Raw genomic sequence first — 22653 nt, forward strand, 5'->3', positions numbered from 1 at the left:
GGTCCCATCTCGCTGTGTTGAAGGCGTTCCTGATGTCTAGTGTGACCATGAGGCAGTACTCTTTGCTACCCCCCTTCCATCTGGTGCCCTCGATTGCTTGGACCGCTACTTCGACCACTCTGTTGACCGCGTCGACGGTGGACCGCGCTTTCCTGAATCCAAACTGGGACCGTAAGAGGTCACCCGCGTCGGCGATAGCCCTCTCTAGCCGAATGCACTCTAGTTTCTTCAGGAGCTTGCCAGTTCCATCGATGAGGCATATTGGCCGGAACGAAGAAGGCTCCTCGGGTGGCTTTCCTGGTTTTGAGAGGAGCAGCAGCTTTTGAACTTTCCAGCAACTCGCGAAGACTCATTCCGTCAGGCACTTGGTGAATGCCTTCGCAAATAAGTCTGGCTGGAGGTAGAGAGCAAGCCGAAGCGCCCAGATCGGGATGCCTTCGGGCCCCGGGGGCCTTGCCGTCCTTTAGCAGTTTTGCCAGATCCAGGATCTCTTCACTGCTGACCGTGGCGTTGGTTTCGACGTGGTCCCCTGTGGCTGGGTCGGCGGGGCGTAACCCATCCATCACAGGGAACAGATGTTCCGCTACACTGCGGAGCATCGGGTCCAGTAGCTTGGCAGTCCTTGAGTACGCCTTCTTGACCACCACCTTGTAGGCACTTCCCCATGGGTCGCTGTCGGCAGAATCGCATAGGTCGAGGAAGCATTTGCGCTTGCTCTCCCTTATAGCTATCTTGAGAGCTTTTCTGCGGGCTCTGTACTCGGATTTACGTTCGGCAAAGGACTCCGCACCTCTCGCGCGTTGGTAGCGACGTCTGGCGGAGAGGCACTCTCGACGAGCCGTCTCTATCTCCTGGTTCCACCAGTAGACAGGGGCTCTTTGTCGACTATGCGTCCTGCTCGTTTACATGCTGACATCGCACGCGGCCTTCAGCCGCCTCATCAGCTCCACTGCCGTCAGCTCGGCTCCTTGTCTGATCGCCGTGGGTAGGAACTGCTCTCGAAATACCTGCGCGTCCAGAGTGTCCGTCTTGTATTTAATCCTGGCTTGGGCTGTTGTCTGGGCTTGGGACGAGGGAGGGCCTGCCCCAAGAGGGCATGGCCAAGTGGTCACTGCCAGTGTAATCCTCGCTGAGTCTCCACCTCGTTATCCTGTACGACGAGCCGCTAGTGAAGGTGAGGTCTATCACAGCCCAGTCTGGCGCGCCTGAACGTGTGCCGGTTTCCATGGTTAAGAAGAGCCAGGTCCAACATCGCGAATGCCTCCAGCACCATCCTGCCTCTCGCGTTGGTGGTTGAGCTGCCCCAGCTCTCTGGCCATGCGTTGAAGTCGCCCGCTATGAGGAACTGGGTGCGGCCTCTAGCATCCGCTGCCAGTCTATCTAGTGCCCGGCTGAATGCGATTAGGGTCAGACTGGGAGCTAGGTATACGCTGTACACCCACCATCTGCCTACCCTAGCCCTAACAAATCCGATGTCCGAAAGAACATCGGTTAATTGCTGGGCTTCTCAGCTGCACCTCCAGATCGCTGCTTTCTTGGTGCGGTCGAAAGCCCAGTCTGGGTTATCCGCCGTCCGGTAGGGCTCGCTGAGTAGCGCAAGCTCCACTCTGCGTTCACGCACCGTCTGCACTAGCAGGTCTTGGGCTGCCGTGCAGTGATTCAGGCTTAGCTGAATCAGACGCATCATTGCAGTGCCTTTGGTGCTCCTTTGCCCGCCAATGGGCACTTCCGGGTGTCTATTTGGTGGTTGGTCGCTTGGCTTCCTCTGCTTGCGCACAAGAAGCACTTAGCTTCGTTATGGCACTCAGCGGCCTTGTGTCCCGCGGTCCCACATCTGAAGCAGCACTGGCTTCTGTCAACGGTGCTTCTGCAGTGGGCCGCTATGTAGCCTTCATACAGACATCTGAAGCATCTTTGGCGTGGCTCCAGCTCCTTGATCAGCTATTGGGACCATCCTACCCTCAGCTTGCCACGCTTGATCAGCGGGTCCGCCAGATTGGCTGGGACTGATATTGAGCAGGGGAAAAAAAGTTGCGACGATGGGAGATATACCGCTCCAGCTCGGTCGCCAGAGCCCCGAGATTATAGTGTGCCGCCTACGCGGGGGGGTTGGCTATTGGTCTGCTCCTTGACTTTTTACACTCTTCTTCTGCCTCTCCTGCTCGATTTATGGATCTGTCTCCGGGTTTCCATGGAATGTTGCCAAGGATAACCGTTGGCCGCCCATTTATGTTTGCTACGCCCGGAGAACAGATCGTTAGGTGATTTCCGTAGCTGCTAGCTTTTGTCAGTGAGAGCACTGAGAAGAAAGCGCCACCTATGCCAGGGAACTCGTGCAGCCGAGCAGCGCTGCCAGACCTAGGAGCTTTTGCGGTTTGCCAGCACTGCTATCCCAGCTGACTGCGTTGTCAGCTGGCGTGACTGGCAAGTGGCAGCCACCACAACAACACACGGGACGAAGAGAAAATAGCGAAGAGAAAGTTGTTTGCTACTCTCACCCTGTCCTGCCCCATGGCCCTGAAGATCGTCGTCGGCGGCCGATCCCTGGACCCTTGAAGCTGTGCCTACTGCTGGTGAGTACGGCCCAAACATTGTGCGTTAGGGACAGCCGCTCCTGTCTCTGTCGGGCCGGCGCGACCCGGAAAATTTAGAGATTTTCCAGGAGCGCAACTTTTTTTCGACTCGGCTCGGGATTGTTAGGATTAGATAAGTGTTCCCATCTAAAAAAATTATTTCTTCATGTCGCTTATTTTTGTGAGTCAAGGGCTGGTACTGGTACGTACGACTTTATCAAAATCGTAAAACAAGAAACAGCAGAGAACCTTGAATCAAAGTTATGGGTGTAGCGCAGTTTTATACTGAATTTAATTCGGAGACTAGCTATAATATTTGGACGTTGAGAGGGGATATCAAGAAATAAATTACATAATAATCAGAAGTCTAGGAATGGAAACAGCCATATATTCCCTTAACTAATAAGAAAAATGTATTTACAGTTTTTGAACTTAGAAAAAGTCAGAAATGATGGACTCAGACCGAGTTAGTGTGTATTGATTTTGTATGCTCGAACGAGATTCTGAATCGATGTGCATATGTGTAAAGTACGAAATCGAGTTATAAGCGACTAAATTGTACAGCATAAACAGATATCTAAGCACTGCAATCGCGAGAGTACAAAATAGATAGCGAGCGCGATAGAGGTAACAATAGATAACAATATATAATTGCACAGCTGACGTGCCGTAGAGCTTAATTGTGTCTCCAAAGTTGCAACGAACAACGTTGAGCTGGTTGTATTTTCCTGCCGCTAAACCCGCACGCCTTTCAATCCGAATCTATCTCGTCAGCGACTGTCGTGGTGTTCTTTTGAGGTTACAGCATTTGGGTGCGCATTCATATCTACATAAATTAAAATGATAGCTATGCAAAAGGGTATATAGGGAGTTTCTCTCAGAGCACACCCCAAAATGTAAGTGGGGGGTGATAGTTTCTCACCCTGCCATGGCCATCGCGATTCCAAATTAATTATGCAATTCTTTTATCCAATTGGTCTACGGAAGTTCTCGGATTAGCATGGAGTTAAAATTGTTGTCGACTTCCGTACGATTTTTTTTTATTATTTTCTCTTATTATTTACTACATATGATACGCGAAAACATTACGTTAATTAAAAGTAAGACTTTCTTTGCTCTTAATTATCTATACATTATACATAAAACACTAAAATTTGGTTTATTTCACTTCATTAGAGTTGAATTTAAATAGCAAAATGTGACTGCAAATGTGAAAACTTTGATCATAAGTTTGGTTACACATTGAACTGCCAGACAGTTAATAAATTGGTTATGAAAGGTTATGAAAGCGCTTCACCTTATAGACTTACTTATTCGTTCGTACGCAGAAAACTGTAACTGCACATTTTAATGTTTCACTAATTCTTACACTTCTTGCATTCTGGTTACTCTATTCTATGCAATTCTATTCTATTCTCTTCCATTGTATTCTATTCTTCTGTTGACTCTAATCTATGACTTGACCTTATTTCTTTATGACTTCTGAAGTTACGTTACGCCTATGTTTCTTAGTTCGAATTTCATACTTTAATTTAGATATTAATATTTAATTTAGATATAAAATATTTAAATTTTAATCTAAAATCTTCATAACTATCATCTTTATGAACGGACATCTTCGACTTCAATGGTTATGGGCTAGCAATTAAACTCGATACAATAAAATACTAATAAATAAATACTCGATACACAAACTAAGACACTTGCACAACTATTGGCTGCCGACTTACGATGTGCGACATGGGTGTTCCGATCAGAAATGGATTAGAAAGTGAAGTAGAAACTTTCTGGGTTTATGCGAACCTTATGACATCTTCATCGCTGCGATGGACCTTGATTGAGGTGCTGGGTCGTCCTAGACTAATTCCAACGGAGATCCACTTGCGGTTAACGGATATGCGGTAACGGATAGTACCTCAGTCAGATTCCCGTTACATGCTGGTGGGATATTGATAGATATTAGGGAATAAAATGAGAAAAAATTTAAAGATTGATTCAAAGTGTAGGGTTAACCGGTTCGGCTGCTTTAGGGCGTTTGAGTGGGCGTGTCAAAAAGTTTTTTTGGCAAATCGATAGAAATTTACAAGACTAATAAATTTATGGAAAAATATCAGAGCATATTTTAAAATTGTGGGCGCGGCAGTTTTGGGCGGCTTGTGGGCGTCAGAGTGGCAGTGGCAACACAAGTGATCCCTCGCTAGGTTGATTGGGTGCGTCCGTTGGAAAGAGAAGAGTGTATTGGCGACTAAAGCTGTTATGTTAGAACACTCTGAAAGCTCCTAATAAACAAACATTACAAAGCTTGATCTTAGCTTTGGGATTCTAGTTTATCGTAAATGCAGTGACTTTTAGCTGATCATGATTTCCGCTGATGGCCTTGAGTTTTGTAATTTAGAACTTTGCTTTAAGATGATTTGGATAAATTCTAATAAATATACTGATGAAGTAAGCTTTTAAATATTAATTGAAATCTATTATTTGAAATCTGGACGTGTTTTCATCGAGCTCCGTATAAAATCACTTAGTTCAGTGAAGTAAATAGTTAATAACATAAAATATATAAATAAATCGAAAGCGAAAGAGACGCTATTGGCAATGTTAAATTGATATACTATAAAATTTTCTGTGTGTGGAATAATAAAGTAAAACTAAAAAACAAATAGACAACGAACAAATCGATCGTTTTAAAATAAGCGATAAATAACAACTGCAACAGCATCAACATCAACTCTATGCTCAAAACCGACAGCGGTGTACAATTCCGCTGTACCAACAACAACGAAAGCAAGAGCACTCACATCGACTCTTGAAAGCAGAAGCGGACAAGAACCAAAACAAAAAAAAAAACTTTGTCAAACAGGGCTGGATTGCTACATCCAAATAAAGCGAAAGCTAAGCCCACAACACAAGCAGGCTGGTAATCAGCCGAAAATAAATCGAGCCAACACCTCCAACGACTCAAGATAAAATAGGTTTGCAGTATTGGTTGACTGCGAAGTCCAGGAGCAGGGGCAGAAGAAGATACAGCCGCCAGATATATATATACGTGAGAAAACATCAAGTGCGCTGGTTAACAAACTAGCTGCAATTATCGGAGAAAACAAGTTCCATGTTTTACCTCTTACTAAGGGTAACATACAAGAAACGAAAGTGCAGACTCAGGATGAGTCTAGCCACCGATCAGTGACCAAGTACCTGGACGAAGCTGGGAAGAGTTACTATACCTACCAGCTGAAAAGTGCCAAAGGATTGCAGGTTGTCATTAAAGAAATAGAGTCATAAGTGAACTCATCCGAAATTATCGCGGCACTAAAGGAGAAGAACTTCAACTCCAAAACGCTGATTAACATTCTCAACAGGAACAAAGAGCCGCAGCCACGTTTTAAAATCGAAGTGGAACCATCGAGTCAGCCAACAAGAAAAATGAAGTAAATCCTATACATAAGCTACAGTTTACTGCACCGAAGAATAACCGTAGAAGAGCCACACAAGCGCAGGCAGCCTGTGCAGTGCACCAACTGCCAAGAATATGGCCACACCAAAGCGTACTGCATCCTAAAATCCATCTGCGTCGTTTGCAACTGTAAACTGTCCTAAGAATTAAAACGACAGTTCAATTAAGTGGCAAAAAACACACAACCAACTGGCGAGGATGCATTGTTTACAAGGAACTCAAGAGTCGCCTAAACAAACGAGTGGATTCAGTTCGAGATCGTATCACACCAACAATTCACAAGCCATTGAACAGGTTAACCGCATCAAAACAGAAATTCGCACTGCCTTTGAACACCGTGAATATTGCACAGTTCTCTTCTTAGACGTTGCACAAGCATTCGATAGAGTATGGCTGGTGCCTCAAAACATATATAAGCTTCTAAAGTCTTACCTATATAAAAGAGAGTTCCATAAAAGAGCCGCCACACCAGTAGGTATCACAAGGGGATGAACGCGCCACCAACGGTGGTACGCGCCGTAATTGTGACACACTACTGGAAGTGCAACTACACTCTCCACGCGAGGGCGGCTGGAAACGGGCTCTTAGTTAGGTTATGTCTCTGCTAAGAGTGCTGGCTAATCGTAGTTGGGCTGGAGCTGGTAACTCTCAAAAATTTCCACACCTCCGGGCCGGACTAAGGTGTCATTCGACCCGACATAACTAGCCCAGTCGATAACGGAGAGTCCGGGCAAGTGGCGTCCGCCCGGTCTAGTTAGCCTTACCCGGGTACTGCGGATCTCTGCCCGGGCGGACCTTTTATTTCTCGGCAACTTGTGGGTACTATGAGGAATAGACCAAATAATTTTAAAATACCGCAGGCGTGGACTACGGGAAATGTCGCAAGAAACTACGCGGACCGTCTCCTTGACGGAGAGTGGCTTACTTCGGTGGTAAACGGAGTGCGCCAACGGCACAAGCACGCCCAGTTTCGGGACGGAAGTATCGGGCAACCACACCGAGTCACTCGAATGTGGTCCAAGCCGGCCAAGCGGGACGTGCTAAAAACCCTTTACCGCAACTTGGTCAGCCTGGGGCCCGGGGTGACCCTAACCGTAAGGGGCTGAGCGGGGCCAGAACGAAGTGGTATCTTCGTTACCTTCAACAGGGCAAGTCACCTACGGAAGCTTTGTCTCTGGCAAAGACACCGCAGAAGGTGGAGAAGAGCAGGCCACTGACTGCTCCCTTCGATGGCCCAAGTACCTCAAGGGCTGCAAAGGCAACTGAGGTACGCAAGCCATCATATGCGACCGAAACTGGGGCCATTAAGGTTGCGGTCGTACCAGAGGGGTACCCCAAAGTCATCCTCAGCAGTGAGAACCTCTCTTCGAGGACGCACTACTGGAGGAAATAGTCCTCTCCGGTTGGGATTCTCCAATGAAGTTTGTAGGAATCCACTTCAGGGTGGGCCACCTGATAGTGGACTGCCGCAACGCAACCACTGCTGAGTGGCTGCAATCAGCAGTCCCCAGCCTCAGTAAGTGGAGCGGTGTCTCCCTGGAGGTAAGGATGGGCGACGACCTGCCATCGTCACACAACATCACCATCTTCTGCCCCAGGACAGGGGACAACACAACAAAGTGGATCATGGAATTGATCAAGAAACAGAATGACTTGGACACTGAGAACTGGCGTCTCATATCAAGGAAGAATGAGGGTGGTGGCTCGCTCCTCAGCCTTGGCATTGATGACAACTCATGCGCCAAGATTATCTCTAGTGACTACAAGCTGAGCTTCAGTTTTGGAGACATCTCAGTTTGTGGTCTAAAGAAGGCCAAAGCGATCAAATCCGGCACAAGACAGGTCGAGACTCCTCGAAATCCACCAGTCTCCGCGGAGAAGGAGAAGCCCAATAAGCTCTCCGAATCCAGCGAGGATCTGGCGGATGATGAGGATCTTGATGCGACCATCATCGAGATGGGGGATCAGACCCCGTTATCCTCTCAGGAGCTAGGCATGGAACTAGACCTGCTAAGTAAGGAAGAAGCGATACCGGTGGATGGTGATCTGTGTATCTCCAGATCAGCAACGCCGACGATGGAGCCGATCATCTAATGGCCGGAAGTACAGGGATAACTCAGGTGAACATCCATCACGCCAAGGCGGCCTCGGCTGTGCTGGCAAGGATGTTCACCAAACAACATCTTGGGCTAGCCCTGGTACAGGAACCCTGGTATAACCAGGGAATAAAAGGACTGTACGTGAAGAACGCCAAGGTAATTTGGGATCAACGGGCCTCTAGCCCTAGAGCCTGTATCCTGGCATGTAGAAGTATTAATTAGTATATACTTACAGAATTTCTCACGCGGGACTGTGTACCGATCGTGGTAGAAGATGTGGGAGCAGCGAAGAAGACTGTGGTGGCATCGGTATACTTTGCCGGTGACGAGGCGTGCCCACCGCCCGAAATCACTGCACTGGCAGAATACTGCAAGAGGACACACTCACCCATCATCATCGGATGTGATGCAAATGCACATCACGTGATATGGGGCAGCAGCGACGTAAATCAAAGAGGTGAGTCACTCTTACAATTTATCTTGAATAACAATCTAGAAATCCTAAATGTCGGCAATGTTCCGACATTAGTTACCAGGGTAAGATCTGAGGTTCTGGACATTACACTTTCCAGCAGATCAGTGGCTTCGCATATAAGCGACTGGCACGTATCTCCTGAGGAGTCAATGTCAGATCACAGAATTATTCGTTTTAACATCGGTCTGGCGACCGAGCTGGAGCGGTATATCTCCCACCGTCGCAACTTTTTTTCCCCTGCTCACTCCCCCACCACCACCCAAAGCCTACGGCGCGTCTGACCCAAAGTGGGCGGCTACGTGTCCTGTTCCTGTACTCTTGTCAGCCGAGCATCAGCATAATTAAAAACCCTTCAACGTCTGAGACAAGTTGGCCGGCAGAATGGTTTGCGTCTGCGACGTATCGGCCGGCAGTAAATCTAAAACCTGGCGATAGGTATTAAGCCGCAAACCTGGCAGGAGGTATAAAATGCAACAATTAACTAGAATGTCTGGAAACAACTTGATTACTCTTCAAGTAATCACACATGTGGAAATACTCCCTCGGCTAATCCCGAGGCTAGGGCACGGATTCTGGAGGCCCTACCCAATATTCCCCCCATCCCCGACCCGACGGCGGCACACTTGGCCGTCGGACCAAGCAATGCAACAAGTGCAAGTAAAGAAAAAGAAAGCTTGGCGTTTGGGAAAGGTCAAAGGTACTAAGGACCCCACCCCAAAACCTGAGCGATGGCACCCCCAAGAGACCATTGGAAGCGACATCACCCCCTACCAGAGCTCAACTAGCAAAGCGGGTCAAGACCCCCCAGCTAGAAATCGAGGAGATGGGAGCAATCCTGGACGACCTTCTGTCGAAGGTCAACCATAACGGGGTGAGGAGCCTTAATCTGGCAATGAAGAACTCATTCGCCAGATTGAAGGAGCTCCAATTAAAGCTGCGCACTAGGCTGCCGGAAGCGGAGAAAACGCAGGTCGGACGTACGGCAAAAGCAGATGCTAGTCAACAGACCACCCCCAAGCTCCCATCCGGCCTCGAAGAACCGTGCAACGTTAAGGGCAGCCCTAAGCCAAAGGATCGCACGGCGCTGTCTGCGAAGAGAGCCCAGCAACCAGACCACCAGAAGGCTGCGGGACCCAAGCGCCTACCAAGGCCTCCGCCCCAAGCCACTGTAGCGGGAAAGAAGTCGCAACCAAGCTTGCAGCAACCGCCCGGACCGCGCAAGAAGAGACCGCCGAGGGAGAGACCAGATGCGCTGGTTATCACCCCCTCAGCTGGCTTACCTTACAGCGAAGTGCTGTCCCTGGTCACAAGGACGCTAGGCTCAGGGCCATCAGGGAGAACATATCAAGGGTAAAGAGGACGGCCAAAGGCAAACTGCTCCTCGAGCTACGTGCCTCTGCCCAAGACTTGACGCAGAAGCTCAAGATGGACATGGGAGCGGTGCTAGGAGACCGCGCCAGCCTTCGCGCGGTAACTCAATCCAAGATATTCTTGATTCGCGACCTCGACGAGCTCACTACGGAAGACGAGTTGAAGAGGGCCCTGGAGGCCAAGGCAGAGATCCCTGCAGCAGTGGTGGCTATCAAGAGCCTCCGGCAAACGCAGTACAGAGGGAAGACTGCGGTAATAGCAGTCCCAGCCAACCTGGCGAACCCGCGGGTCAAGCGTGGCAAGCTGAGGGTAGGATGGTCCCAATCCCTGATCAAGGAGCTGCAGCCACGCCAAAGATGCTACAGATGTCTGGAAAAAGGCCACATAGCGGCCCACTGCAGAAGCACCGTTGACAGAAGCCACCAATCCCGAGCCGAAGTGCATCGAGCTTGCGCTCCTGGAAAATCTCTAAATTTTCCGGGTCGCGCCGGCCCGACAGAGACAGGAGCGGCTGTCCCTAACGCACAATGTTTGGGCCGTACTCACCAGCAGTAGGCACAGCTCCAAGGGTCCAGGGATCGGCCGCCGACGACGATCTTCAGGGCCATGGGGCAGGACAGGGTGAGAGTAGCAAACAACTTTCTCTTCGCTATTTTCTCTTCGTCCCGTGTGTTGTTGTGGTGGCTGCCACTTGCCAGTCACGCCAGCTGACAACGCAGTCAGCTGGGATAGCAGTGCTGGCAAACCGCAAAAGCTCCTAGGTCTGGCAGCGCTGCTCGGCTGCACGAGTTCCCTGGCATAGGTGGCGCTTTCTTCTCAGTGCTCTCACTGACAAAAGCTAGCAGCTACGGAAATCACCTAACGATCTGTTCTCCGGGCGTAGCAAACATAAATGGGCGGCCAACGGTTATCCTTGGCAACATTCCATGGAAACCCGGAGACAGATCCATAAATCGAGCAGGAGAGGCAGAAGAAGAGTGTAAAAAGTCAAGGAGCAGACCAATAGCCAACCCCCCCGCGTAGGCGGCACACTATAATCTCGGGGCTCTGGCGACCGAGCTGGAGCGGTATATCTCCCATCGTCGCAACTTTTTTTCCCCTGCTCAATATCAGTCCCAGCCAATCTGGCGGACCCGCTGATCAAGCGTGGCAAGCTGAGGGTAGGATGGTCCCAATAGCTGATCAAGGAGCTGGAGCCACGCCAAAGATGCTTCAGATGTCTGTATGAAGGCTACATAGCGGCCCACTGCAGAAGCACCGTTGACAGAAGCCAGTGCTGCTTCAGATGTGGGACCGCGGGACACAAGGCCGCTGAGTGCCATAACGAAGCTAAGTGCTTCTTGTGCGCAAGCAGAGGAAGCCAAGCGACCAACCACCAAATAGACACCCGGAAGTGCCCATTGGCGGGCAAAGGAGCACCAAAGGCACTGCAATGATGCGTCTGATTCAGCTAAACCTGAATCACTGCACGGCAGCCCAAGACCTGCTAGTGCAGACGGTGCGTGAACGCAGAGTGGAGCTTGCGCTACTCAGCGAGCCCTACCGGACGGCGGATAACCCAGACTGGGCTTTCGACCGCACCAAGAAAGCAGCGATCTGGAGGTGCAGCTGAGAAGCCCAGCAATTAACCGATGTTCTTTCGGACATCGGATTTGTTAGGGCTAGGGTAGGCAGATGGTGGGTGTACAGCGTATACCTAGCTCCCAGTCTGACCCTAATCGCATTCAGCCGGGCACTAGATAGACTGGCAGCGGATGCTAGAGGCCGCACCCAGTTCCTCATAGCGGGCGACTTCAACGCATGGCCAGAGAGCTGGGGCAGCTCAACCACCAACGCGAGAGGCAGGATGGTGCTGGAGGCATTCGCGATGTTGGACCTGGCTCTTCTTAACCATGGAAACCGGCACACGTTCAGGCGCGCCAGACTGGGCTGTGATAGACCTCACCTTCACTAGCGGCTCGTCGTACAGGATAACGAGGTGGAGACTCAGCGAGGATTACACTGGCAGTGACCACTTGGCCATGCCCTCTTGGGGCAGGCCCTCCCTCGTCCCAAGCCCAGACAACAGCCCAAGCCAGGATTAAATACAAGACGGACACTCTGGACGCGCAGGTATTTCGAGAGCAGTTCCTACCCACGGCGATCAGACAAGGAGCCGAGCTGACGGCAGTGGAGCTGATGAGGCGGCTGAAGGCCGCGTGCGATGTCAGCATGTAAACGAGCAGGACGCATAGTCGACAAAGAGCCCCTGTCTACTGGTGGAACCAGGAGATAGAGACGGCTCGTCGAGAGTGCCTCTCCGCCAGACGTCGCTACCAACGCGCGAGAGGTGCGGAGTCCTTTGCCGAACGTAAATCCGAGTACAGAGCCCGCAGAAAAGCTCTCAAGATAGCTATAAGGGAGAGCAAGCGCAAATGCTTCCTCGACCTATGCGATTCTGCCGACAGCGACCCATGGGGAAGTGCCTACAAGGTGGTGGTCAAGAAGGCGTACTCAAGGACTGCCAAGCTACTGGACCCGATGCTCCGCAGTGTAGCGGAACATCTGTTCCCTGTGATGGATGGGTTACGCCCCGCCGACCCAGCCACAGGGGACCACGTCGAAACCAACGCCACGGTCAGCAGTGAAGAGATCCTGGATCTGGCAAAACTGCTAAAGGACGGCAAGGCCCCCGGGCCCGAAGGCATCCCGATCTGGGCGCTTCGGCTTGCTCTCTACCTCCAGCCAGACTTATTTGCGAAGGCATTCACCAAGTGCCTGACGGAATGAGTCTTCCCGAGTTGCTGGAAAGTTCAAAAGCTGCTGCTCCTCTCAAAACCAGGAAAGCCACCCGAGGAGCCTTCTTCGTTCCGGCCAATATGCCTCATCGATGGAACTGGCAAGCTCCTGAAGAAACTAGAGTGCATTCGGCTAGAGAGGGCTATCGCCGACGCGGGTGACCTCTTACGGTCCCAGTTTGGATTCAGGAAAGCGCGGTCCACCGTCGACGCGGTCAACAGAGTGGTCGAAGTAGCGGTCCAAGCAATCGAGGGCACCAGATGGAAGGGGGGTAGCAAAGAGTACTGCCTCATGGTCACACTAGACATCAGGAACGCCTTCAACACAGCGAGATGGGACCGGATCCTAGAAGCACTAATTGGCTTCAGCGTCCAAGCCTACCTAGTCAGGATCATCCGCATCCGGTGTCCTCCTCTCGGGCAATTAAGTACCTGGGAGTCATGATAGACACCAAGCTTTCGTTCCGGGAAAGCTCGAAAGCATCAGGAGTAAATGGGGCGATATATAGTAGAAGGCTGCTGACGAGCGTCACCCGAGCGACCATGCTATATGCCGCCCCCGTGTGGGCAAAAGCGCTTGGAACCGAAAGCTACGCCCAGGGCCTAAATGCTACCCACAGACTGTCGGCCTTCAGAACAGTGTCCAATGCGGCGGCATTGGTGATCGCAGGAATACCGCCTCTAGACCTGTTAGCGCAGGAAAACAAAGTGGTCTTCAACCAAACCCACGGTCGAAGCCTCTCCCCCTGCGTCAAGAGGGCAATACGAGCTGAAACAAGGCAGCACACCTTGGAGACATGGCAGCACAGGTGGAACAACGAGCTTAAGGGTCGCTGGACGCAGCAGCTGATACCCAACCTCAAGCCGTGGCTAGTACGGAAGCATGGCGAAATAACGTTCCACCTAACGCAGCTGATCAGCAGCTGGAAGTGGAGGCTGGAGCCAGGAGGGTCAACGAGTGAGCAAATCCTGATCGTCCTCGCGAAGCAATTCTTCACGGCCATACTGCGGGGAGTCCTGGATTTGCCCTCCTTAATGTTATAATGTTATTTTGTAAATAGTTAATCTTAATGGTTCAATAAACGAATTAAAAAAAAAAAAAAAAAGCAATCCCGAGCCTTAAATAATATCCGAAATACCCAATTTCACTTTAAAAATAGTAGAGCAGTTTGGATTACTGGAGTTAAGAGTCTTCTGGGCCCACGGAGATCATATTATTTTGTACCCAACCGGGACGAAGAAACGGTATTTACTAACCCTTTGAAGTTCTTTTATGTATAGACGAAAAACAACAATAGGATTCACCTTAAAGGAAGTCCGATGATCATTATATTTACTACGGCCAGTTACCTTAAAAGTCCTTTCTTATTTAAAAAAAAAATAATAATAAACAATTATTGAACCCACGGACGAAATGATTTAAACATTGTTCAAGTTAAATTAAATTAGCTGAGTCGGCATAGCACTATACCGTAACATATGTAATTAACGCACACATCGATCTACAAGCAACAATTGAATAATTTATTGATTTAACCGTACATAAAGATTAAATAGAATGTTGATGTAGTAAATTAACGTATCTCAAGTATTAAACTTCATAACATCTTTGATGTGCTCCCTTCGAGAAGGTTTTATTTTCCGTAAATAGTGGTGACGTTACTATTTCTCCCGTTTTTGTTTACTATAAAATAAACAATGTACACATAGCATTAATAATTTAGTGACTGTAGATTTAATTTAAATGATAAATATTTAATTATCAACTGCTTGTTTTTAAAAGAACATTGTTCGGTTAAAAACGTTTTTGTATAATATATTACTTTCTAGCCATAGCAATGCCAAGTCCCAATATTCCGCCAAGTACTAAAGCTGCTCCGCCTGCAACCACCATACCCTTTGCAACTTCCTTATCGATTTCTTTTTTAATATATTCCTGAAATATGTAAAGTTAATTAGTAATTATTCTTAATACTTTTTGTTCATTAGAGAGGATCACACGAATATGTTTTTCATTCTTATATGTGTACATTTAACACGCTTCATCATTTGTTATTGTGTTTCTTGGAACCACCATCATGTACATACATAAGTGATCAAAAAAGTGGAGCAAAAAATTATTTGAATCTATGGGACATTATATAGAAATTGCTGCTTTCCTCAGTGTAAGGTGTGTGACATGTTTGTACATCTTACTAACCTCAAGGGAGCGAACTTGATCATTTGACTCGATGTCAAGGAAAGCTCGGCAGTATTTTAAGCCAGACGTATATTCCTTGATACGAGCATTACCAAACGCAAGGTAATATATATAGTCACGCCTTCCATCTGGATGCGTACGAGCCAATTCCTCCAAAATCATAATACCCTGGATTATAAATAAAATATTATATTTACATTTTAACCGCTTTATAAGTGAGTCACCTTTCTAATGTCATTTGTGTAACGACTTCGGACCAGACAGAATGCGTACCTATTGTGTCATTAAAAATTCAGAATTGAGAGATATTTTAAAGTTTTTGGATTTAGGAATGCGTACTCAAACTTTGTGTCTGTGGTAACTTCACCATCCAACTCAAGTTCGTGATGATACTTTTTTTCGAATCTCTGGAGCAAATGCAAAATATTTATTTTATAACAATCAAGACTAAAATTATACTATTTACTTCTAAATCTTCTTGTGGTACAACTTCGTTTAAAAGATCCTCCATTGTTTTTAGATGTTGTTAGCAAATAAATAAATTATATACAGAGAATTTTACGCCAAGAGTAACCGTTCATTCTAAAAATATAAGCTTAGGCGTATAGCTTATACACAATTCCCAAAGAACGACTTCCTTCACATTTTTAGTGCCCCTTGTTATATTCGATTGCCACTGAGAAGAATTAATCAGGGGTACTCCGTAAATAGAATGTATTTTTAATTCAGACAAAAAACATTTATGATTGGAGTTTTAAGAAGTTTAGCAAATTCACGCAAGATTGTTACTACTATAGTTAAATTTTATAAAATTTTAAATTTTATACTTATCAATTTTGATATTGAGACATTTCAATCAAAAAGAAATACAGAATAACATCACCAAATCAAGCATTGAAGATCAGATGATGTTTTGAAATGTTAGCAGAACCTTTTTTTTATGATGATCCCTCACATCTAAAAATTTCTTGGTGAAGCTTCATTTCTAAATATTTTTTGTAACAATGAGCATCATGAGCAACAAGAAAATAATTTTTTACTTACAGTTTTTAAGAAAAAAATGTTAACATCTTTGGCTCTTTTTATCCTATTTTATAGGTATTTTTGGAGGTTGTTATACCCGTACGCCTAAAATCTGTATGGGTGGAAGCGTGACGGGTCTGAGAAATAAAGGGTAAAAGGTAAATAAAGAAAAATTTCTTTGCTTTTTGATGGACTCAATGGGTGCCACCCGTTTCGAATCATTGCCTTATTCACACGTCGCTAGCTGAATACTCTAATGAAAAATATTCTTACATAAAGTCATTTTTGAAATGAATTATGTGACATTATGTACATAGATTCGGCTATTACCATTATTATTATTAGATTTAATATGAACCTATCCACAGCTTTTTTTTTTATCTCGTACAAGATTTAACTCCTCTTCTCTTCTGCATCCGATTTGGCCTTCCGACTTAATGTTGTTGGATCAGGTAGTAAGTCATCGACGTCTACCTGATTCACTGTAAGGGGAGATGGAGCTGTCCTAGTCGTCTGGAGCGACATTGAAATGAGGAGGGAAAGCAATTCGTGATAGTGTTGCTTATGAAATACGCGAATTCATTTTCTGCTTTGCAAAGTACGCTATAAGTTCTGTAACCGTTCTCGATAACCTGGAAAGTTCTCTGTTGCTTGCTGATAAAACGGCTTATCTACAATTGGACGAGCCAGTTTAAAAAATTGCACTTACGCAAGAGCAAAACTTGAATTGCTTATAATTAAAAACAGTAAACACTGAGTAAATTCTATAATCAACCATACTGTACTAACAAATGAGCGTTCGGGGCATAGAGTAGAAAATAACGTGTTCCACAGTGTACATCCACCACATTTTTCATAGCTTACTGCATATACACTTCTCCTCTTTGAACCAATAAATTTCTTTTCTTGTATAGGTTCCTTGGGCACGACTGAGATACAATTTCATACAGATCATTCTTTATTAGCAGTCTAAAGGAATAAATAAAACCTGAGTCTCTGAGGGATACGGGAATACAACGCGCACGAGGCGCTAAGTAAGCGGTCCCCCGGTATTCATCCCGGCCAAGGTGGATTTTTTATGAAATATAATTAAACAATATTTATTTTACTTATAAATCAAAAAACAAATTAAAAATATTAAATATACAAAAAAATAAACAACAAATTCCAAGTTTACACACTTTTGGCACTGTAGATATTAACAAAATTAGCATTTGTATTAATATGGAGTTAATTTTTTATATAAAGTAAAATTTTTTATATTTGTGATAGCCGCAGAAAGGGCACTACTATGTGATTAGTTTTATAACCTTTTCCAAAGATTGAACTCCTTGAAAAGTATGTAACATAAAGTACAATGAAGAGGAAGCATTTCTGACCCCATAAAGTATATATAATCTTGATCAGCAGAACTAGACGAGTCGATCCTGTCATGTCCGTTTGAAAGTCGGTCTATCATCTATCTATGAACGCTGTGATCTAAGGAACTAAAAAAACGAGCAAGTTGAGTTTAAGCATATATTGTCCTATCAATATCGTTTCTTCTATCTACCTCGACTTAAAATTTATTTCGTCATGATATAATTCTAAATAGAAAATCACAAACAAAAAAAATCAAACGAATACCTTGTTTTAGAAACATATTTGCGCCCACCCTTGTTACAAGACATAGATTTCAATTTTTTACGTAGCCTAAATATGCCTATATATAATATATGATACCATAAGCTCGTCGTATTTCATTGGTTTGATCTTCGTAAGCCTCTCACGTCCCCACCATAGCGAAAATAAATATTTAAAAGGACACAATGAAGTTTTGGTGGATCTATCAACAGGAGCTGGAAACCGGATTTTGGAGGACATGTTTTTTCCGCCGTTGCGCGGAAAGTGTATAAATATATCAGCGGGCATTGCTGGTACAATTTTGAACTGTGTGAACCCCTCCGTGCTCCAACGCAGTATGCAAGGTTGTCGGACGGACTTGTTTTTAAAAGATCTGAAAATGAGACAGTAAGAAGTAATGCGCAATCATCAAGCTGGTTAAAGCATACCTGGATACCTCTGGATTGCTATTGTCAGTACGATGGATTAAAGCGCACCAGCAAGCCCAACAACAGTTACCGGAACAATAACGGATAAAAAGAAACCAGGAACGGTGATTAGTTCGTGCATCGACTGGGTGGAGAATGTCGGTTTGCTAATCTCTGCGCATAAGACCGAAATTGTCCTGCTTGATATCCTTAGGACCGTTGAGAACAAGCAGAATTAAGTTAAAGATGACAAAAAATTTAGAAGTCTTAAGTAGACTGTTGCTCAAGGAGCATGCAAAATATGGAAGCAGGAAAACCACGGCAGCTCAACGAATTTCACTGGATCGTCGAACAAACTACTAGAATTAAAGGAACTGTTTTCTTAGCGATAAAAATTAACCAACCATAACTTTCGTAGCTCTAAACTTTTGGGAAGCTGCGGTAAAAAGAGTCTAAAATTTCGCTACCGAAATCTTTTCGACACACTTTTTATTGTCCTCAATTGGGTATTCGAAATTGCCACACATTTTGAATGTCAAGTCCATATACGCCCAGCCTGTTATACGGCCTAGAGATATACGGCGTTGCTGAGAACAGCCACCTTAATAATATCGTACAGACCATAACGATTTTTGGAGGTCCATCGTACATTAGAACTACACTCTTGACCACGCCGACCGGGTCTTGAACTTAAAAGACTTTAGAGGACTAAACCGTTGTGAATTTATATAGTTTTCATCAAAAATATGAAAGCATTTGAATATTCTTTTAAAAGGAAAAACATTTCATATTTTTAAATACTCTTTTGTTGTAGGGAGATAAACCGAAAATATTAAAATTTTTTACTACAATCTTGTTTTGGAAATGAATGAATACGATAGCCACGCATCTGGCACGGGAAGTAACGAGTGCCCTGAAATCATAAAAGACCTGATATGAACTTGTAAATTAAAAAAATGTACTTATTTTGCAGGAATAGTTAGAAAATGTGCAGACGAACAATAAATGTTTAAGAAGTTAGTTATAATAAAATAATTTTAAAATCGAAAAAAACGTTATTAATTTAAACCGATAGAAAAATATTTTTCCAAGAAAAATATCGATATATTTTTTATTGCACCCAATTCCAATTGGTCTAGAGCAATTGCTTATAATAGTTGGGTTCTTCGGCTTGATTAGTTTAACCGGAATAAACTTTTATTTTGCCTTTGCCAAAAATGCACATCACAACGGGCAAGACATTTGCGCTGCTGAAAGGACCTTTCCGTGATTGTCTTTTTCATAGTAGGAGATGTCCAGGTAACGTACCCTTTTTTGTCGCCTTCAAAAATAGGCAGGTACACAGATAATGTATATATCTGTACCTATATAGTACATTTATACATATGCACACACTTGTTATTAAATGCGCAATAGTTATAAGTATGTACATATGTATGTATGTACATTCATACGAATTCGTATTAATGTTTGTATATTTTAATCTCTTCCATACACACAAAGCTGTTCAACAATTGCACTTAAGTGTCGCAATGGGAAATTATGTGAATGAAGCCTCAATTCCCCTTCCAATCAATGTGGACTCTGCGGAAACAACTCGATTCTCCCCCCAGCGCTCGCGTGACATTTCGTCTACAGTGATTAATGCACAAGCACCAATCTCAAGCATTGATATCACAATTGACAACAGTTTTCACGCAGTCCCAAGCGACTCAAATATTTGTAACGATCCACATGTACAGTCCTATGATTGTTTCGGGTCGATCAGTCTTAATTCCGCGATGCAAAGCAATGTACCGACACCGTTTGGGGGGCTCAACAAATTTTCTCATCTGAACATGCCTGGCGGACAATGGTCCCAGGAATTTAAATTTACAGCGCAAAACATGCAGTGCTCTCACTACAGCGCTCTTCGCGATAGCTTGCGAGCGGATTGGGCGACTTACGATCAAAATGCTACTCTTAAAACGAATGACCAAGGTGAGAAGCTTCGTTCAAAAAGTAACGAGTAAAATAAAAATATGTAACTCGAAGCATTTTTTCGTATATGGATATTTTCATGTATACATGCATATATATAACATTGTAAGTAGAAATCCATCTACATGTCTGCATATATCAGGAATTCATTCTAAGGATTGGTTTTCAGTGTTCAGGAATCCTATTATAGAAGCTTTCAGGGCTGAAGATTGAAATGGACAAAGGAATTTATTAAATTGAAAGAAAACCGAACGTACGTGCCCAACGTATTTTTCGAATACCATCTTTTTTAGCTTTTTGAGGTATAAATATTCGGACTTTCATATGGACGGACATGGACAGATCGATCCTGATAGAGATTCAAGTCGAAAACACTTTTCTTTTATCTGTAAGATACTTTTCATGGAATATACAGAACCTCATTTAAATTCGAGTAATTGGTATACAATTTTGAAATAAAATAGATATATTTTGTATGAAATGGTGTTTATTGTTTTTCCAATATGCATTCTTAAAACATACATTCACCTACACATATTTTAAACTAATTTTACAGGGTTTTTTAATCGAAGAAATTATAGCACGCAATCGCCTATGCAAAACTCTTCCACAAATGCAAGTACAGGTGCAAAACTAAGTAAAAGTGAGCAGCTGAAGAAGGCATTTAAGGAATATGGAGCGCCTATTGTGGCCTTTCACGTAGGAATTTCGCTGATTTCTCTTGGCGGTTTCTATGTGCTTGTATCAAGGTAAGGCGGCACTACAATTTGACTGCTGTCCAAATTACAATACTGGTTTTCCAAGCTTTACTTTATCTACCTTAGAGCAAAAGGGGATATCTAAAAGACTAAAGGAAGCGTTTTTTTATACGTTATTCAGGCACCTACAATAAACTGAAAAACAAGAGAGAATGCTAAAATACAAGCTTTTTGGCAGATCGATAGAAATTTACAAGACTAAGAAAAGTATGACATATCACAATATGAAAATATCACAAAACATCACATGCAAAAGTGTGGTCGAGGCAGTTCTGGGCAGTTTGTGGGCAGGGTCAGATCGACTCGGCTATCGATCCTGATCTAGAATATATATATTTTATATTGTCGGAAAAGTTTCCTTTTGCCTGTTACATACTTTTCAACAAATCTTTACCCTTTTACTCTAAACAAAGCGTATAAAAACAAAGATTACTTTTTGCGAGGCCAACGCATCGAAAGTATGCTCAAAAAAATGCCCTCTTCCACAAACTGCAAAAATTTGCACGCCTACGCTCTTGAATAATTAATATTTGGGTATCACTAAATTGAGTGGTAATTTTTTATTAAGTCGACATCTACGGGTGTACCAAAAATTCTTCAAATCGCACCTTGAATGGTTTAAAGATATTCTAAATGCAAGGTATATGTACTTATGGGTACGATTATCTTTGGAGCTGAGTGGCTAGCTTCTCAATATGCTAATCAACCTTATAATTAACTACGAAAAAACAGATGTGTCCTAATCAAGGGGCGGTTCATGTTCAACATGTTTGGTTATTCCTGTGCACGCGGAAATGGAAAATGACTGTAATCTGCAGGCTTATTCTCGACTTTATGGGGCGTATAATTCCCGAGCTTTGCTGGGAAGTAACGATTTTGATACAGTTTATACGTATTTTAAATGGTCACATAGCTTTACCTACATAGTTTTCAACAAATAACCTTTAGTATACCCTTCTACTCTACAAGTTAACAGAGAATATCGAGAATAATTAACATATAAATTGGTTGGCCTTATGTTTTCTTTTTCTGAATATAATCAATTGGAACCCTAATTTTAAATTACATGTTTTATGCTATTCTTGCTCTATTTCACAGTGGGATAAACTTGGTCCCAGCTCTGGAGTGGATTGGAATTTCATCATCCGCCATTTTAGAAAAAGTGGCAACGGGGAGCACCTTTGTTGTCGCCTATGCTGTACACAAAGTCTTTGCCCCTGCTAGAATAAGTATCACGTTAGGTTCTGTGCCATTTCTTGTACGCTATATTCGATCTAAGAAATCGCAAATAACAAAGCCAAAAAATACTTAGAGCTAAGAAAAATGAATTCCTATAAATAAGGGATATAATTTTTTATAATTTGTTTTTTAATCTTTAGATGGAAAGGTTTATTTATAGGAACTACTACCATCTAGGCAGTTTAATCTAATGAGAAATTATTTGTTAAGCTGATAAGCATTTTAATTAGCTATTTCAAAGCAATAAAAAGACGAGGTTTATAAAGCGATTTCGAACGATATGTTTTTAATGGGTTTAGCGAAGGATATTTTGCATCGATCCGATATGTACAAGACAAAGGTGTAGGTGCAATAGCACCCAAGTGCACTCGGTCCATGCGTCCGCTGCTTTCGTGAGCCGCTTTCTTCGGTACAATACAAGCATGGTGGATTCCACGTGGATGCTGGTGCTACGCTTGCTGATGGGGATATGGGTGTTGATGCATGGAAGGCTATTGCATTGCCTGTCCCGGGATCGGCGGTGGCATATGAAACATCATGCCGCTTAGTGGCCCCTGGCCCACTTGTTGACCCACAACATGTGAAGGTGGCTGTGGCATGGCGTAAGGGGGCTTAACCATTCCAACGGGTCCTACTTGTGGCAATCCTGGAAATTGAACGCCGCTTTGGGATGC

At 44.6% G+C, this 22653-nt stretch overlaps 2 protein-coding genes across 4 annotated transcripts; one reads left to right on the plus strand and one right to left on the minus strand.

Moving 5' to 3' along the window:
* Positions 1–14357: 14357 nt before the first annotated feature.
* Positions 14358–15527, minus strand: LOC6619115 (mitochondrial fission 1 protein). Its single transcript, XM_032716228.1, has 6 exons — positions 15416–15527; positions 15289–15356; positions 15174–15222; positions 14950–15117; positions 14573–14685; positions 14358–14433 (listed from the first exon to the last, which is right to left on the minus strand). The coding sequence occupies exons 1-6, from the start codon at positions 15458–15460 to the stop codon at positions 14412–14414; spliced, it is 465 nt and encodes a 154-aa protein (XP_032572119.1). The 5' UTR covers positions 15461–15527; the 3' UTR covers positions 14358–14411.
* Positions 15528–19143: 3616 nt separating this feature from the next.
* On the plus strand, positions 19144–22248 carry LOC116800465. 3 transcript variants are annotated; one of them, XM_032715611.1, is made up of 4 exons: positions 19144–19301; positions 19506–19982; positions 20539–20731; positions 21839–22248. In XM_032715611.1, exons 1-4 carry the CDS (start codon positions 19220–19222, stop codon positions 22050–22052), a joined length of 966 nt encoding a protein of 321 aa, XP_032571502.1. In that variant the 5' UTR covers positions 19144–19219; the 3' UTR covers positions 22053–22248. The 3 variants fall into 3 exon arrangements, 2 of the variants coding, with proteins under 2 accessions (XP_032571502.1, XP_032571503.1); XR_004361417.1 differs by lacking the exons at positions 20539–20731; positions 21839–22248 and adding an exon at positions 20152–20458 and having other exon boundaries at positions 19146–19301; positions 19506–20087; XM_032715612.1 differs by lacking the exon at positions 20539–20731 and having other exon boundaries at positions 19146–19301; positions 21839–21926.
* Positions 22249–22653: the final 405 nt, after the last annotated feature.

Source organism: Drosophila sechellia, chromosome 2R (assembly GCF_004382195.2).
Source record: "Drosophila sechellia strain sech25 chromosome 2R, ASM438219v1, whole genome shotgun sequence".
NCBI lineage: Eukaryota > Metazoa > Arthropoda > Insecta > Diptera > Drosophilidae > Drosophila > Drosophila sechellia.